The sequence below is a fragment of the Magnolia sinica genome, chromosome 9 (assembly GCF_029962835.1).
Source record: "Magnolia sinica isolate HGM2019 chromosome 9, MsV1, whole genome shotgun sequence".
NCBI classification, from domain to species: Eukaryota; Viridiplantae; Streptophyta; class Magnoliopsida; order Magnoliales; family Magnoliaceae; genus Magnolia; species Magnolia sinica.
In genome coordinates this window covers 8,733,431-8,751,377 of record NC_080581.1, presented here as the reverse complement: position 1 = coordinate 8,751,377, position 17,947 = coordinate 8,733,431, and the positions used below count along the sequence as shown (strand labels likewise).

General features: G+C 38.5%; 1 protein-coding gene across 2 annotated transcripts in view; it reads left to right on the top strand.

The window, feature by feature from the left end:
* The first annotated feature begins 7,049 nt into the window (after positions 1-7,049).
* LOC131256822 (histidine kinase 5-like) overlaps positions 7,050-17,947 on the top strand; it is a 29,854-nt gene continuing 18,956 nt past the window's right edge. Inside the window, exons 1-8 of one of the 2 annotated variants that reach the window (XM_058257862.1) lie at positions 7,050-7,448; positions 9,086-10,035; positions 12,087-12,143; positions 12,402-12,629; positions 14,612-14,705; positions 14,802-15,008; positions 16,077-16,207; positions 17,739-17,788. In XM_058257862.1, coding sequence (XP_058113845.1) covers positions 9,316-10,035; positions 12,087-12,143; positions 12,402-12,629; positions 14,612-14,705; positions 14,802-15,008; positions 16,077-16,207; positions 17,739-17,788 — 1,487 coding nt within the window. In that variant the 5' untranslated portion in view covers positions 7,050-7,448; positions 9,086-9,315. Of the gene's footprint in view, positions 7,449-8,896; positions 10,036-12,086; positions 12,144-12,401; positions 12,630-14,611; positions 14,706-14,801; positions 15,009-16,076; positions 16,208-17,738; positions 17,789-17,947 lie in introns of those variants that run through there. The other variant, XM_058257863.1, reaches the window with a different exon arrangement.

The window sequence follows — 17,947 nt, the reverse complement described above, 5'->3', positions numbered from 1 at the left end:
TAACACGTGGACAGATACCATACACGTGGGGACATGTTTCATTGATAAAAATCTATATGATGGGCCCCACCTTGGACGGTGGACATCCATGAAAACCTCCCATAATGGAGGAAGCGGATTGCCTGCGACTACTGATCAGACGATGTTCCTGCGGATACGGATTGCCTGAGAAAGTCTTTCGCAGGAAGTAGGTGGGGCCCACTGTGATGTTTGTGAGAATCCATCCTGTCCATCCATTTTGCCAGATAATGTTAGCGCATGGGTCCACTTAGCTTCGTGTCACGAGAGTTCGTGCTGCCATCCATGAGCCTAGTGAAAATAACCTTTTCAACGGTTTGCATGGCATTAAATGTCACGGTCGATGGTAGGCATTTCCCTCTTCTGGCCCACTTTGAGTCTGGGATCTGACTTTTTTTTTTCAGCCCACGTTCTAACATGAGCTGGCAAAAGGGTTGGATAACATGGACTTCTCATGACACGGTTTGACCAGTGACCCAACTAGCTAGCAAGTTGGTGTCAAAGCTCTGTGGGTCCCACCATAATATATGTCTTTATCCACGCCATTTATCCATTTTTTTCATCTCATTTCAGGGCATGAGCCCAAAAATGAAGTGAATCCAAATCTCAGGTGTAGCACACCACAGGAAAACATTTTGGGTTAACATCCAACTTTTAAAATATCCTAGAGCCGACTGTAATGTTTATTTTACATCCAACCTTTTAATAAGGTCACCGGACCTGGATGAATGGAAAACAGAAATATCAGCTTCATCCAAAACCTATGTGACCTCTAACAAATTGTCAACCGTAAGCATTCAATCCCCACTATCTCATGTGATGTGGTCCATTTAAGATTTGGATCCACCTCAATTTGGGCTCATTCACTAAACGAGTTGAAAAATATTTATGGACGGTGTGGATAAATCTCTTACATCATGGTGGGGCCCACAGAGCTTTGACACCAGCTAGTGGCTTGGGTCACTATCCAAACCGCCTCTGATTTCTCACAAACATCACAGCGGCCCCACCTGCCTCCCACTGCAGAACTTTTGAGACTGGGGCCCGCAGGCAATCCGCGTCCCATAATGAAAATTTTCTCTCCTCTAATGGAAACTTTTTTTTAATGATCATAGACAGTCTGTTAGTGGGCCATTGATCGAATGGTTAGAATCTTCTGTTCTTAAAACCTTTCGAGGCCGCCCTCATCAGCTGTCCATATCTGCTGTCCATGAGCCCACGTAGCCCCGCTGACAGTTTTCCGAATTCAATATGAAAGGTTGAGATACTGTTGCCCGAAAATGCTTGCGTGACTACCCCAAGTAATAAGGGAGCGTGACTATTCGTTGACGTGATGGACGAATTCATGAGGATAAGATCCACCCCGTCCATCAGGTGTGCCACCGTGTGTTAGCCACTGATCCAAAATATCACAATGATCCAAGATTCAGGTGGGTCTCACCATAGGAAATATTAAAATCTACTTAAAACCTCTAAATCCAAAGTGGTCCACTTGAGTTTAGGAATAGTATGAAATTTTTTATGAGTACTTTTATCTTGGTAAGAAGAGTGAAATGAATGGATTGGATGGAATGCATATAGGACAGAATAGCCCCGTACAGAACTAACGACGTGCTTCCCATGCCAGCCCTTCCTCATGTTACGGCCTACCTGAGTTTTGGACAGATCCAATTTTTGTTTCCAAGGTAATCATGAGGCATTGAATCTGATGGACGGTACGGATCTCATTTACTTATCCCCCACGTGGTGCTCGGTGGGTTGTAGGAATGCTACTGTATGACTAAACCGTAATCAGGCTAGCGCAGTTCATTTTAGACCTTTCCATCTGGCGTTAGAAATATGGGACCCACAATATTGACGGTTTTGATAGAGATAATTCAATACCAAATGGACGATAGCTGAGTGCATGTGTATGGATCTTGGTACTCCTCCATCGCTTAAAATAATCCGCGAAACGTGTCAAGTGACGGGATGGACTCGTACGTTAAAATATTCCACTGCCTTAAAAAATGGTAGAGATTCTTAACCGTACACAGGATAGTTGTATGGCGGTCCAGACTGTCCAAATTGCTGACCCGACCATGGATGAATCATAAAGTTGAAATTGCAAGTGATAAGATTATATAAACTATCCGATTTTTTTGGATCCTTACTCTTGCTCGGGTGGTAGACCCTCGGGAGAGGGTTCGAGTATCCATAGGTGGTGAAATTCCACTGGCGTGAGAGTGCGGGGTGTGTGTGCGTGTGTAAACAAAATTTTAAAAAATAAAAATAAAAAACTATCCGATTTTGTATTTTAAGTTGGACCGTTCACTATTAGATTCTTTAACCATCCAGTTAAATAGCAGTTAATTGGATGGTTGGGATTTATTAATCACTGTGATTTTAGATGTATGTTCCATCCGTAATGGAACCCACAATTTGGATGGTCTAGATAGCTATATAAGAGTGATACATGTGAAGAGGATGCGTGAGTACCCTTTATTGATATAATTTACGGTACCTTTTTAAAATAAGTTTTCAAAAACTCCTTCATTAATTGATATAATTGTTATTCCACTACCTTGATGCGACCAACATAGTGGCACAGGTGGCCTTATTGTGATTTTTGTTAATGTTTGATTTACAATTTTTGTCATGTGACATGTGTGCCGGTGCTAGAATTGAATTTAAAGCTTAATTCAAACTGAACAATTATGACGCTAAGCGGCAAGATAGGCACATATATAATATGTGACTGAGATCAAATGAGATATGGTCATCTATTTAGCCACTCGCTTAGTATTTAAAAAGGATTAAGCGATATTCAAAGAATAGAATTCATCATTTGATGATCAGTTATACATTTGTTTTATGTACGAAAGAACTTTTCAATATAGGTAAAATAAAAACAATAAATGAAACTTTACAGTCGGTCGCAAAGAGCAACTGCACAACAACTTTTAAAATAGAGAATTGAATCCAACATATGAGCTTAAATCCAAATTATAGCTAAGATTATCAGGTACTTCATTAACACTACGGATTACACTATATGGTATAAACAACCGACAAAAAAAATAAAATAAAGAATTACATTCGAAAATGTAATTAATTGGTAGAAAAGTAGAATGATTACACTAAGGAATGTAAATGACGGATAATTAAAAAGATAGTTGAAAGATATATTGGATTTGATTGGGTTGGTATGAAACGATTCATTTTTTTTTGAATTCATTTGTTATTTATAATCTTAATCCAACTATCTAAATGCTTTCCTAAGTTTTGATAGTTGCTATAATCGTTTCAGCACTACTGATTTTCTGAATGCTTCCTATGTTCTGATAGTTGTTGCAACTGTTTCAACATTACATGAATTTCTGGATATTTACTTACTACCTATCCTAGTAACTACTTTAGGCCTCTTTGCTAATTCAACCGTATTTTGCTCAGCTGCTCGATCGAGTTCCTAGATGACTATTGGCCGCTTGATCGACCTCCTAGATGATTATTGGCTGCTTGATCAGCTTTTTAAATGACTATTGACCATTTGGTTGACCTCCTATATAATTATTGACTGCTTAATTTGCTTTTGAATTCATCTCAACTGCTCCATATCTTATCATCATGTCAGTTGTGATTCCATAAAAAACACTTCAAACATTCTTATAAAATTTTGACATATAATATCTTTTCATTACTATAACATGTGTCCTTTCCAATTAAGATTATCGGGTGAGTCATCCTACATTAGGACAAGTACCTAAAATTTGGCTTCAATTGTCATGGGGCACACTATTTGAACTAACATATAAGGCTCTAAACAATTTCCATTAATATGGTCCACATGAATCAAACATGGGTATGATTTTTGGTATTCAAAATTAAGATGTTGTGTGGAATCTAATGATTGGAGTGATTATCACGGTGGGCTATGTAAAAACCAAAGGTTGACATCTCTCCCAACTATTTCTTTTGGTGTGGTCCATTGAAATCACAAGTTAGCCTAATTTATTATTACTATTTTTTATTCAAACTCAACATAAGACTAAATATCTAATAGTTATAGTGGATTTTATATAAATATTATGATGGGCCCTATCAAAAATAAGAGTAGTGTCCTCTTTTTTTTCTAAATATTGTACAGTGGATGTTATAAAAATCAAAGTAATATTTCTTCTAATGGTTTCCAACGGGGTTGCCCACTTAAATCTTGATTATGTGAAATTTACTCCAATTATTACATACTACACCAAAATTTAGGCATGAGGCCTAAAAATCAAGTCTATTTATCATTTAGATGGCCCATACATTGATAAATAAAATGGAGGGCATTTATTTCCTTGTACACCATTTTCAATCACTTGGTCAAGTTGGATCAAGTATGTGAGTGCTTCTTGACACCTTGGCCTACCGGAAGGTAATGCACCCATGGTTAGAGTGGACTTTATATAAATATCTCGGTGTGACCCAAATCAAGGTAGTGGAATGATCATTATATCCGTTGGGAGGCAGCTTTTGGAAAACCTTTATAAAAAGCTATTAGAATCTAAATTTCATTCCGTTTAGATATATTTCTTTTAATAAAATTCACTTCAGAAAAATGTACGGACCTAACCTAACATTAGGTAGGAGTGGCTAAAGTGATTCTACGTCAGTCAAACGAGATGGCGTCATCTTATAAGTTGAAGAGTGTACGCGATAAGCTGCATCTGATCTGATGCGACCCTCGGAATACAAACACAACGAACGACATTCGCCCGCCAAAACTCCACCGACCTCGTGGTTATAATTGTCTGAAAATTGCTATTAAAGAGTATTACCACCCGTGGGGCCCACCATATGAACGGCCCAGATCTTGTAGGTGTTCGCTGTGTCGTGGGATAACTGCATGCTATCTAAGAAAGAGAAAAGATCGAGGGGATTGCAACTTGTGCCACGAGGGTGGGAGATCTGGCTGTTCATCAGGTGGGGCCCACAAGTGAACTTTCAACGGACCAAAATAAACCGGTCATGTCGTCAGTGGATCCCACAAGTGAACTAGAAACGGACCAAAATATTCACTGCACGTAGACCGTTATAACATTCATTTTTCTCATATTCGTGGCCCCACCTAATAAGTGGCTTATCTGATTTTTGGGCTATTGCATTGTCACGGTTGGGCGAAGCAGATGAACGGAAGGATCCGGCACATGTGTTTTTTATGGCACGTGTGGGCGCTTGGCTATGCGCGTCTGAATTCTGCACGTAGCATTGCTCTTACGGCGTTCCTCCGCGCGTGGAGAAAAAAAACTTTGATACTCGAGCAGTGTGACTGATGATACACAGGCACTTAGAAATTGCATAAACAGCAAACAAATTTAAAAAATCTTAATTACAGGCCTAGTTGAGATGTATCATAAACGAAAAATTACTCTTATCTAGTTATCTGACTGTCTGATGGGTGGCCATTTATTGGACGGTTGAAAATGAAAAATATCTAATCAGAAGTTAGAATTTCTCAATAAATCTGATTTGGGGATTGTGACTTAGATACAGTGGGTTTCACAATTTAGTCGGTTTAATTTGAGTTCATATAGTATGACATATGTACAAGCTCTAAGTGCCTGTGTATCAATCTATATAGGATGCCAGAGTATCAAGTAACTCCCTTGAGATTTACCTTGATCCTCCGTAGGAATGTGATGGATGGTACGGAGGCAGTTTGAAATTAATGAGAAATTGCATACGTGGCATAGAAGTGAGTAAAATCGTACCGTCCAAATTATAGTCCTTTATGTATGATGAAACAAAAATTATTCTTATCTTTATTCAAATAAATATTTCTTGGACGGTTGACAATTAAAATATCCAATGGTTTTATTTCAAGAGAAGAGGATGTGATTCTTCAATCAAACTTAGTTTTACAATGTTACTTTGGAGACGGTGGGTTCCACAATTTAATAATCAGTTTAATTTGAGTAAATATATGCCACGTATACAATTTATAAGTTCTGTGGGGTCCACTGTGATCTTTATGCTAAATTCAATCCGTCCATCCGTTCCAGCAGCCCATTTTAAAAAATGAGCCCAAACATAAGGGCAATCCAAAACTCAAGTGGGCCACACCACCAAGAAACAGTAGGAGTGGGATTACAAATGGCCACCGTTTTTGGGGCCCACCGTGACGTTTATATGTTATCCCAATCGTTCATAAGGTGATCTCCACCTGGATGAAGGGAAAACACAAATATCTGTATAATCCAAGATTTCTCTGGCCACTAAGAAGCTTTAAATGGTGGGTGTCCAATTCCTATTGTTTCTTTTAGTGTGGCCTACTTGATATGGTTTCATGTTCTAAAAATAACTGGAGAAACGGATGGACGGATTGGATGTAACACCAACATGAAGGTGGGCCTCACAGATCCTGGGATTATAGGGGATTCCTGTAACCCGGGGTTCCAAGCAAGTGGAAACGGATTTGCTACTCCCCCTGCCACCACCCAATGGCTGATGGTCGGTGTTCTGTGGGACCCCCCATGATGTATGTGTTTCATCCATGCCGTCCGTCTATTTTTCGAGATAATTTTATGCTATGAGACCAAAAATGAGGTATATTCCAATATCAAGTGGACCACATTACAGGAAAAAGTGTTGAATGAACGTCCACCATTAAAGCTGATATTTGTTTTTTCCCTTCATACGGCTCTGTATGACGTAATAAAATGATTGGATTTCAAATAAGCATTACAGTGGGCCTTAGGAGGATTTTAATGGTGGATATCCAATCACTATTATTTTCCTGCGGTGTGGTCCACCTGAGATTTATATTTGGCAACAAGCCATAAAATGATCTTTAAAGATGTATGAACGGAATGGATGAAACACATACATCGTGGTGGGCCCCACGTATCACCGACCATCAGCCACCAGGCTGGCAGGGGGAGTAGCCAATCCGTTTCCCAAACAAGTCGCGTCCGTTGGGTAACTCCCAGCCGTCATTTTGGGTGTCACGTTAACGGTCAGTCACCCGATATTTGACGCTTACTCGACGCATGTCCGAGAAAAGAGAGAGAGAGTATTTTAAAAGCCGGAACTGAAATCGATTCCTCTGCTTCATTCAATCGAGAGAGCGAGAGCATCAAAGGCAAATGCAACTCGCCGTTTCATGTTATCAGAAAAATTAAAAAAAAAAAAAGAGTCGACATTTCCAGCAATATTTTGACCTATACAGCACATGCCTTTCTAAAGGTTCTTTCCCCCTTCTCTGTTCTCTCTCTCTCTCTCTCTCTCTCTCTGAATTCTGTCGCCCGATCGGCTGCTTCTAGACCTTTCTCTACCCGCATTGCAATCGCAAGAACAGGAAGGAAGCATCCGACTGTTCTCAGCTTTCCTTCCAAGTCTTCTCTCGACCGTTTGGTGCATTGGATTTGATATCTTCTTGGAATGCGTGTACCAGAATTGACTTTCAGGTACTTTGAATCGACCTCTTCTTGCCGATTTTTCACTTTGTAAGCGTTTCGCCGGAAATTTTGGTTTCCAGGCTGCATTTTGACAATCATACAAGGGATCCTCGAGTATGTGTTTCTGATCATTGCGGTGGATTTTCTTCGATGGAATTGAGATTTCTTGACTTGAGTGTCTGTTTTTTGGATGTATGAATTGGAATTGTAGAGAATGTTCGATGAAATGTCTTTTATTCTATGGTGATTAATTCATGAATGTATTTTCAGTCTTCTTATCGCTGATTTTTTGACAACGTCAGTACAATTGTTTGGCTGGAAATTTTGGTTTCTGTTCCGCATTTTGACAATCATTCAAGTATGTGTTTCTGATCATTGTGGTGGTTTTTTCTTTTCGAGGGAATTGAGATTTATTGATTTGTGCCTCTGTTTTTTTGGATGTATGAATTGGATTTTTGAAAATGTTCAATATGATGTTTTTGATATATGCTATTGATTAATGTGGAATTTCCTCTGTATTAATTAAATCCTTTGAATGAATTTGAATCCTCCGAAATCTCGTGTTGGTTCTCTTGAAAAATGGAGTCATGTAACCTGCACATTTGAGCTAAAAGTCAATGTTAGCAGTGGAAAGCTCCTTGAAATTGTTTCAATTGGTGCAATCTTGCGGAAATGCATTGAGAGTGTTAGTGACCTTTTGAATACTTTGTGTTCCATTGATCTATTAGAATATCTCACTGACCTTCAGTTGCTACATATATACATATACGTATCTCACACAACATATAAAAGAGCAGATCCTTTGAGATTTTCGGATGCTGGGCCGCTCACTATCGGAGTTACCAAATGAACAGTTTGATATTGTCCATGTATGCGATGTGTACTGAAATGACATGGAGGCATGAAAATGTCATGCCCAATGTTACCTAAATCTCCAACCCTCCTACAATTTCAGTTATGAATCTCACATTCCAGATTACGGTTCATTTGTGATCTGGATTGCTATTTTTACCGATCCCAACATATGGTTGTATAGTCTTTGAAATGTCAATTTATACTCTGAATGTAGAGATTTATATTTTGATTTATGCAACAGGATGACTAGATGTAATATTATGCAGGACCTACAATAATAATAATCATCATTTCACATATAAATTGTGCTGTCAATCTGTATAACTATACTATATATACCTAGTGAATTTACTAGTGGGACCCACATGATCCTACTCCAAGCAAATCACACATTAGTGGATGTAGCATACCACGTACCTATTCCCGTACCATGTTCCGGAGCAACCCACTGTGCATGTAGCCTTGGCCATGCCTCCATTTTCTACATACACACATGTATGTATATTGCACAACATATATAAGTGGTTCCATTGTGATTTTTGGACCTTGGGCTGCTCACTACTGGAGATACCAACTAAATAATTTTGATCTTGTCTATGTATGCCATGTGTACCGAAATGACATGAGGGCACGGAAATGTCTTTAGTTATTTGTGACTGCCTTTTATGTACTTTCTGTCAATCATCACCTCCTATTCATTTAACTGTTCATGTTGAACTCAGTTTTTTATTTTTTCATTCATGGCGCTATTTGAAATATGATTTCTGATCTCAGATTTGAAAAATGTGTAGGTTATTAAGTTTGATTCTATATCTTCAATTAAAGAGAGGCCGCGGCAGAACGATCACTGCATTCAGATGTTTTCCAGAAGACCGGTTAACTCTGCCAATGAAGTGGGCATGTTATAAAGATTTAATTCATATCCTAAATTTCTGATGCTACAGGAGTGTGATCAATGTTATTTTTAACTCAAGGTTAGGTTATGGAAGGGTGTATGTGATGTAAAATTTTAGTTTTTTTCATGGTTAGTGAGATGGGGGATGATTATTCTGAGGATATGGATGTTGAAATCCTGCCTTCCATGTGGCCCGAAGATCTGAAAAATGAATCTGGAAAGCAGTTTAATGTAGAAACGCCTGGGGTGGATCAAGATATGTTGGAGGAAGTTATAATGATGGAGGACCCTTCAATTGTGGATTTTAAGCGCCTTTTAGAGTTGACTAATTATAGTGAGAAGGGTTCCTCTCAGTTGGCATTCCTTGTAAAGCATTGGGAGTATAGGCAAGCTAATGCCTCTCTCCTTCTCAATGAAGAGATTCGTATCCTAAGCAAGCAAAGGCAGGAAGCTGAGCTCAAGAAACTAGAGATACTGGAGCAACATCGATTCGAGGAAGACAAATATGCCGGAGACAAGCGAGCAGTTTCCATATTGGATGAATCATATGACATATGGGAAGCTCTACCCTGCAGGAAGAATGATGCCATTCGACATAATGAAAAGCCTGAAGTAGATGCTGAGTATGACACAATCATGTACTGGAAGCAGCAGGCAATGCAATTGGAGAAAATGTTGGAGGCTAGCATCCAAAGGGAGCATGCTCTTGAGGAGAAGTTGCAGGAAATCATAAAGTATCTTGAGAGACAGTCCTCACCAGTAGAAGAATTGTCTCAGATTTTGAAAAGAGCAGACAACTTTTTGCATTTTGTACTGCAAAATGCACCTGTTGTCATTGGCCATCAGGTAGTTTTGATTCCTATGACAATTAGTAATTTAGAACAGTATTGGGTGTAAGTGTTTTACCTGATGAATACTAGCTTATGCTGATGGTAACTGGATTTCAGATACCCCATATTTTTATGGCCTTCTTGCAGTTGCTGAATTGGTTTCATTTTTACACATTTTGTTTTTTTTGTTTTTTTTTTTCCGCAGAACTATCTTTACCAATACCTTAAAACAATATACTTACCAATCTCTTTAAGAAGTACTATATGATGTGAAAACAATGAAATGGAGATGCTTTCCTAAAAAACAAATGGCTTTCATCTATCAATAGTAAAAATATCACATAAGCCACTAAGCAAATGCAAACGCGCAATAGACATACATAGAAGTATTATATGATGCTCAATCAAGAGCAATAATGGCTACGAGTAGGACCACATTTTGATAGTATAACTGTTGGATCTCATGGGACACATCATCCGATGGATCATGCCCCAATATTTCCCTATAGGATGATCCTGGCCTAATGATGAAAGTGGATCATACAACCAATGACACACCACACCTTTAACAGGGACCCAATCAGATGGTTATGATCATTGGATAGAGAAATTTAGGGTATCTACCTGGTTCCATACACCATGAGAACCACCATATTAATGATTTAGATAGCCAAAAGATGTGCCTCACCTGTACAGTTTGCTGGGCTGAGCAAATGCTTTATAAAACATTGGAAATGTCATGATACATTTAACCTCTGTTACCATACATGCTTCTTTTTCAAAAGTTTCCAAAGATGAGAAAACTTCTTCCTCATTGTCTAACTAAAGAGGAAATGTGCACTATTAATTGTTCTATAGTAAGTTTATCTTGACCAATCTCACTAAGAAATGCTATTTTATGAGAACATGATGAACAATGGAATGTCTGAGATGCTTCGCCTAAAATTAAATGGTTATATTCTTCAGATTGACTAGCTTTTTCTTTCAACTGCAGTAATTACATCAGGATTTATGTGGATGTGGGCCGTGTGCTAGCAATGCCATAGAAAAAAACTTATTTTAGCCAAGTCGCTCTAGACTACTACCTCCACTTGATCTCTTCTTCCTTCGAATGGTTCTTATATTCCAAAGATAATTTAACTCCAGCGTCTTTCTCTTCCTCCAACAGCTCTCCTCCCTCCTTAACCTATCAATCTTTGTTTATTGTCTCAATCCTCATTCCACCACCCTCTCTCGGACCTTCATATTGTGAGTGTGTGACATAAGTTTAATCCCTTTGTATGTCATGCAACTTTGTTCATCTCTTTTTCTTTGTAAATAGGTCTTATGATGCTTCTCTGCCACTCATCTGGAATTTTCTTTGTCTGTAAAATTTTATTGAGAAGATTAGTAACCAAACAAATCTTATTTTTCTTGGTACCTTCTGCCTTCTATAGACGATAGCCTATCCTCAACAACCTTCCTTTTCTGCATCCTTGTTAAATTTATCTTTACTTCCCTTTACCTGAATTTGGAGATAAATATATATGCAATCCCGACTCTCCAGGGTCCAAGACCCTCCTAATTTTGTCTCCATGCGTACTCCTTCATTCAACAGCCTTTAAAAGTAGCCTCTCTATTTCACCCTAATCTCACCAACTTTCACAAAGACCTTTTGATCCTTACCCCTTGATGCATCTAGTGTGGGTTGTCTCTACTTTTCCACTTCCTTGATGCATCTCTCTCCCTCTTTAATGCTTAACCTATCATACAATTCATCATACAGTTTATACCTCCTCCCACAAATAATTATTATATATTACCTATCTTGATAGAATAGAATAGTGGAAAAGGATTCATTTAGCCGACCCCAATTAGTTGGGATAAGGCTTAGGTTATTATTTATTGTTGTTGTTGTTGTTATTATTATTATTATGTAGACACATACAAGCTCTATTGTAAAGGCTGTCTAAGCTCTCTTGTTATGGGTCTAACATTGTTCCTCATCCAAACTCATCTTTTCTCTTCGTTAACTTTTTTTTTTGTTTTCCTGCTTGCTATTAATGTTTTGGTAATCTCTTATTTCAGGATAAAGAGTTGAGGTATCGGTTTATCTATAATCATTTTCCAAGTTTGCAAGAGGAGGTAATTGATCATCAGATATTTCCATCAAGCCTTATCATCTAATACCAGAATGTTTTGACCTTTTTGAAGTTGGTTTAAAATTTAATTTTCCTTTACAAGTTCAGCTTGTTTATTAAGTGAGACCTTCTAAAGCTAGAAAGGGCACTTCCTTTTCTCCCTGACATGAAGAGATTTCCTCGTTTTTGTAAAGCAAGCAACTTCTTCCAGCATTTGAAGACACTGATATGGATGTATATTGATCAAAATGTGATATTTCAGGACATTATAGGTAGAACTGATATTGAAATATTTTCTGGAGCTGGGGTTAAGGAATCTCAAGATTTCAAGAAAGAAGTAATGGAGCGGGGTTTACCTGCAAAGCGGGAAATTACGTTCGAGACCGGGTTATTTGGGTCAAAGACATTTTTGATACATGTTGAACCAGTATTTTGCAAAGCAGGGGACACAATAGGTGTAAATTATATGGGGATGGATATAACTGACCAGGTAATATATCAATTCCAAATATCAAAATTTATATGTATTTTTTAGTTCTTCTAATGTTGAATGTGCTGTGGTCTCATATTTACTTGTAAATGTTGTGTTTGTAAATTTTCAATTTGCAGTTCCATCTGCAACAAGTCATTAACTTTTGTGAGTGGAGCACTCTTGCTACAAAGTCCACTACGAAAAATCCCGTAGAAGAAAAATCAGGCCTTAAAATCTAGTCATATTTAGCAGTACATATAACAACCTTTTGAGAACATGTTTTTGCTACTACCATCTGTACTGTAGTAAAATTTAATTTTATAAATCTTCCTCTCGGAAATTTTTTTTCTTGCAATTTTAGTTTAATTTAATGATCAGTTCAGTAAATGATATACATGTGTGTCTTTTTAGGGTTCATGATAAAAGTTGTGGCAACAGTTTCATGCCCGCTGCCAACCTGAGACAACCCTCCTTTGTCCGTGATTGGGACCGGCAAAGAGAGCATAAAACTCCCATAGGTGTTATTTGGGATAAGTCTTAGATGACACACACACACACACACACAAGGTATGGTCCACCTAGCTGATAACTACCAATTTGTTAAGTGCATGTGAGATCCAACCTTTCCAATAGGTTTGCTCCACCATGAGGATTACATGTGCAAAAATCAACCTTACCTACCCATTAAGTGGAGCACACCCTAGGAAACTATTTGCAGTTATTGATAAATAGAAAAATACAAGTGTAGTCTACTCGGTGAGTGGATATGGCAGATTTTTGCACAAGGTGATCCTCATGATGGGGCCAACCTATTAGAGGGGTTGGATGTCACACACACACATGTGCGTGTGCGCATGAGTGGGTGTGAGTGTTGTGCGCGCGCATGTGCATAGCTGTGCATGCGTGTGTGCTTGTGCGTGCGTGTGTCTCTATGTGTGCCGTGTCACTTGTTGTCTATAGAAGTGGAATTGTATATATCCTTGTGGGGGCATGGTTACAGTTATACCATGCTTGTTGATGTTAAAGTTTACCTAGTCTGGGGCAATAATAAATGGAAAAATTGGATTGTTGATGATCACTGGGTACAAACTTACATATCATTCTTCTTCAAGAATATATGGCTGCAGATTGGCACATAGGTTGAAAAACATGTAGGCCTATGCTTCTTTTGACCAGCAGGAGCTTTCACTATGCTGATATCTAACCAATTGGACAAAAAAATTTCTCAAAGCCTCTGCACTGTTGCCCACATTACATGAACCTTAAATTTAAAAAGATAAACAATTTGAAAAAAAAAAAAAAAATCTTATTTCTCAGTGCTCTCAATATTGATGAGAGAGTGTATGCTTAACATTCTTCTTGTCTTCAAAGTCTTCGATGTCCTCTCTTCAGTGTAACCAATACGATAGTGGGGCTCCCTGGAAGATAACCAAACTGTTTTATGTCTGCATACTAACATAATAGGACTGTCTGAAATATTTCCAAACTTGAACACATGAGACTTGTGAAGGGATATCCTTTGCTCAAAGTAATCTAATATCTAAGTAGACTTAACCATGTGTTATAATTGACACGTGTGAGATCTGAGCTTTCCATCAGGTGAGCTACACAGTTTGGATCTTCTGTCATAAAAATCAGGCCATTTCATGCCTCAGGTAGGCCAACAGCATATCGAAACAAATGAATGGCTAGGAAAAAGTTTTTACTGCTATTTACTTTGTACGCTGTGGCCCACCTGAAGAATGAAATTGTCTGATTTTTAAAGCAGAAGATTGAAGCATTATCTCCAACCTTATGGAAAGCTCAGATTTTGCACGTGTGTTTCCTATTTGCATGTGTTCCTGTGTGTGATTACATGCATGTGGAGTTAGTGAACTTCTCATATTACTGTTATTTTCTTGTTTTCTTTTTCTTTTTTGTTTCATTTTTACATTCTAACTGTCCAGTTTTATTTTCTGCACGTAACTGAAGACTTCATGATATTTCTCATAATATAACAGGTTATAAAAAGAGAAAAAATGGCAAGACTTCGGGAACAGATAGCTGTTCAAAAAGCCAAGGAAAAAGAACTCAATAGAACAATTCATATAACAGGTACTGCAAATAGTTATGATTCGGTCTTGAATGTATCCATGGTAGATATTAACAAATCACTAATTATAACGTTACCTCTTTTCTTGCTTTCTTCAGAGGAAACAATGAGGGCAAAGCAAATGCTAGCGACCATGTCGCACGAGATAAGATCTCCACTTTCAGGTGTTGTTAGTATGGCTGAGATTCTTGCCAACACAAAATTAGACAAAGAGCAACGACAGCTGTTGGATGTAATGCTCTCTTCTGGTGACTTAGTGTTGCAACTTATTAATGACATTCTGGACCTTTCCAAGGTTGAGTCAGGTACAAAATTCAAATGTCTCTTACAAGGTTTCATTTGCAGTGATTTCTCTGTGCAGTCCAAGCTGAAACTCCTACATAGGCGCTGAATAAAAAAAATTGTTTAGAGTTTTGTATTCACACCCATCCTTTCCTCCATATTCAACATGGATCTTAATAGGCTTTTTACTCATTCTTCTATAATTTCTTGCCTTTTTTTTTTGTCCAATTAGAAGTGAATATTCTGATTATTATATCATTATTTCTGTGCCACCTTTCTAAGGAAGCCCACGTAATTTTGGACTACTTGGATATGTGATTGTAGACACTCAACCTCACATGAGATCCCAACCATTCTTCTCTATTGATCTTTGAAGGAGGGTCCTGTTTGAATCCCTGCATGCACGATAATTCAGCTAAGTACCCAAAATCAACCCAAACCATACCCAAATCCACCCAAACTAATCCAAGCTTAGCCCACTAAAAGGTAAGCTTCTTTGAGATATAGCTTCAGTAACCTTTCTCTAGCAAGAGAATCTCTTAGATCTCTCAGCTCTTCATTTCGTTTTGCAAATTCAAGTTCCAAAAGAAGAAAGCAAGAACCTACCTCGTAATTCAAGCTGATCGAGACTGGAATCATTCAAGGAAACTTCGACACACCAATAAGCATCCCTTCTTTCTTTTCATTTTCTGAAATTCTCTCTCAATTTTAGACCTTTGAAAATCCATCAAAAAAATTCCTTTCATCATAATTTTGCTTCTTGCGAGTGAAGACCACAATTTTGTAGGTGGGAAGGGTGCCTAATACCTTCCTTCCCCATCATCGAGTCTCTTTCCTAAATGTCTATTTTTTAGACTTTTGGAGTCAAATTTTTAAGAATTTTGAGTTTCTAACTGGCCTTGATCAGATCGTTTAAAAAAAAATAAAAAAAAAAGAAAAAAGTAAAAAAGAAACGAAAAAAAGCGAGGCCTTGATCAGATTTTGCTCAAAATCAGTTGGCAGTGATTCTTTCAGTTTCCATTTCTGCTGTCATCTTTAGAGATTCCTGGATCCATACCCACAATGATCTTTCTTTTTCTTACTTCCCTCAGGAGTTATGAAGTTGGAGGATACAAAGTTTCGGCCAAGAGAGGTAGTAAAGCATGTACTACAGACTGCTGCAGCATCATTGCAGAAGGAACTGACCTTGGAAGGACATGTAGCAGATGATGTTCCCATGGAGGTGAGAGGTGAACTGGATATTTGCTAACTACACTGCATCTTGTGGTGTCATATGTTTCGTGACATGGATTTTCCTGCATTTATAAGTTCTTGCCTTTTCCCCTTTCATTTTGCGTAAACCTTAAGATGCTTCAATGAACAAATAAAGGATATGTAATTCTATTAAAGAGTAACTTTTTTGCGACCCCAGTGTGGGATTGCTACCAAATTTACCAGTACAGTAGCCTTAGATCATTGTTAGATTCCTCACAATGAAACACTTTCACCTAGGTAGGGTATTGTTGATCAACAAAGCAATTATTTCCCTGAGATGCACGTTGCATTTCACCAGACATTTTGTTTTAGGGGAGGGGTGCCATTTTATCGATCTTATCAAGTAAATGACCTTTCATTGTGGGGGTGCCTCATGCTTATAGGTTTGCTTGCCGACTTCCTAATGCAGGGGCATTTTCACACCGGGCTTGAGTGGGGTTGCTTGTGGGATGCAGGGGCACACTCGGGGTGGGCGGCCAATGTGAGGCAAGTGGCTTGTGTGAGGCGGAACCCATGTGAAGTGGGGCCCACAAGGGGGGTTCGGCCGATGTCCTAACCCATGCGATGTGGGGCCTGGGCTATGAGTTAAATGGATTGATTCACCATGCTCTATCAGTTCGAGCTTTTAGAGCAAGTGGTTAATTGTCCTGCATCAAAGTGGTATTAGAGCGAGAGGTCTCATGTTTTAGACTCCTCACTGGGGGTGATTAATGCAGGGGCATTTTCACACCGTGCTCGAGTGGGGTTGCTTGTGGGATGCAGGGGCACACTTGTGGTGGGTGACCCGTGTGAGGTGGGTGGCTCGTTTGAGGCGTAAATGGATTGATATGCCATGTTTGATGGGTAACCACTCACAAGAGTTTCAACACGAGGTCATGGGTTCAAGTACCCATTGTGGTGAAATCCCATTGTGGCGCGAGTGCGTGGGTGCTTGGGTCTTTTGGAAAGTTACGTGTTAGGGTCAAACATGGCATTCTTTTGGAAAATGGTGTCCTTGTTAAATTGGGTCTAATCAACCAATAATGTGTGTCGTGTACATGAGCGGTATACTTCACATTAGTTTCAAGTTACAACTGCCATTTTCCATTTAATCATATCATATGATACGGATCCAATTCTGCCTCATATTTGTGGCTTGGAACAGAATTTGTTTAGTGGAAGATGCTTGTTGGTTGCTTCCTTCTTAATAGCTATCCCACTCTGAAATTTTTGAAACAAATTATGATATATGCTCAGCATTTTACTGCGTGCATGGTATTCGTTGACAATTTCTTCTTCTCATTTACTTACTAATCAGAATATCATTGTTCTAGACATAGAATCTCTATTAACATGAACTTTCATTATTTAAAATTCTGATTTATGATGATCCATTCATCCATCCATACCCAAACTTTGATTGCATAACAGCTCATTTCCTTCAGAACAACGAAAATCCCCCGTGTTCTATATTTCTTGTGAGAATTGGTGATGGTTACACAAGTGTCTTATTCTTTCAGGTTATTGGTGATGTGCTAAGGATTCGTCAAATTCTTACCAACTTGATCAGGTGCGATGTCCACTTGGACTCATTGTTAGAAAATCCTAGTCTCGTTGTTAGAAAATCCTAGAGCATGTTTGTTACCTGGTAACTTTGCATGCCATGCCAATCTTGCAATGGAATTTTGTGATGTAAGATTGGCATGGCATGCCAATCATGCTTCATATG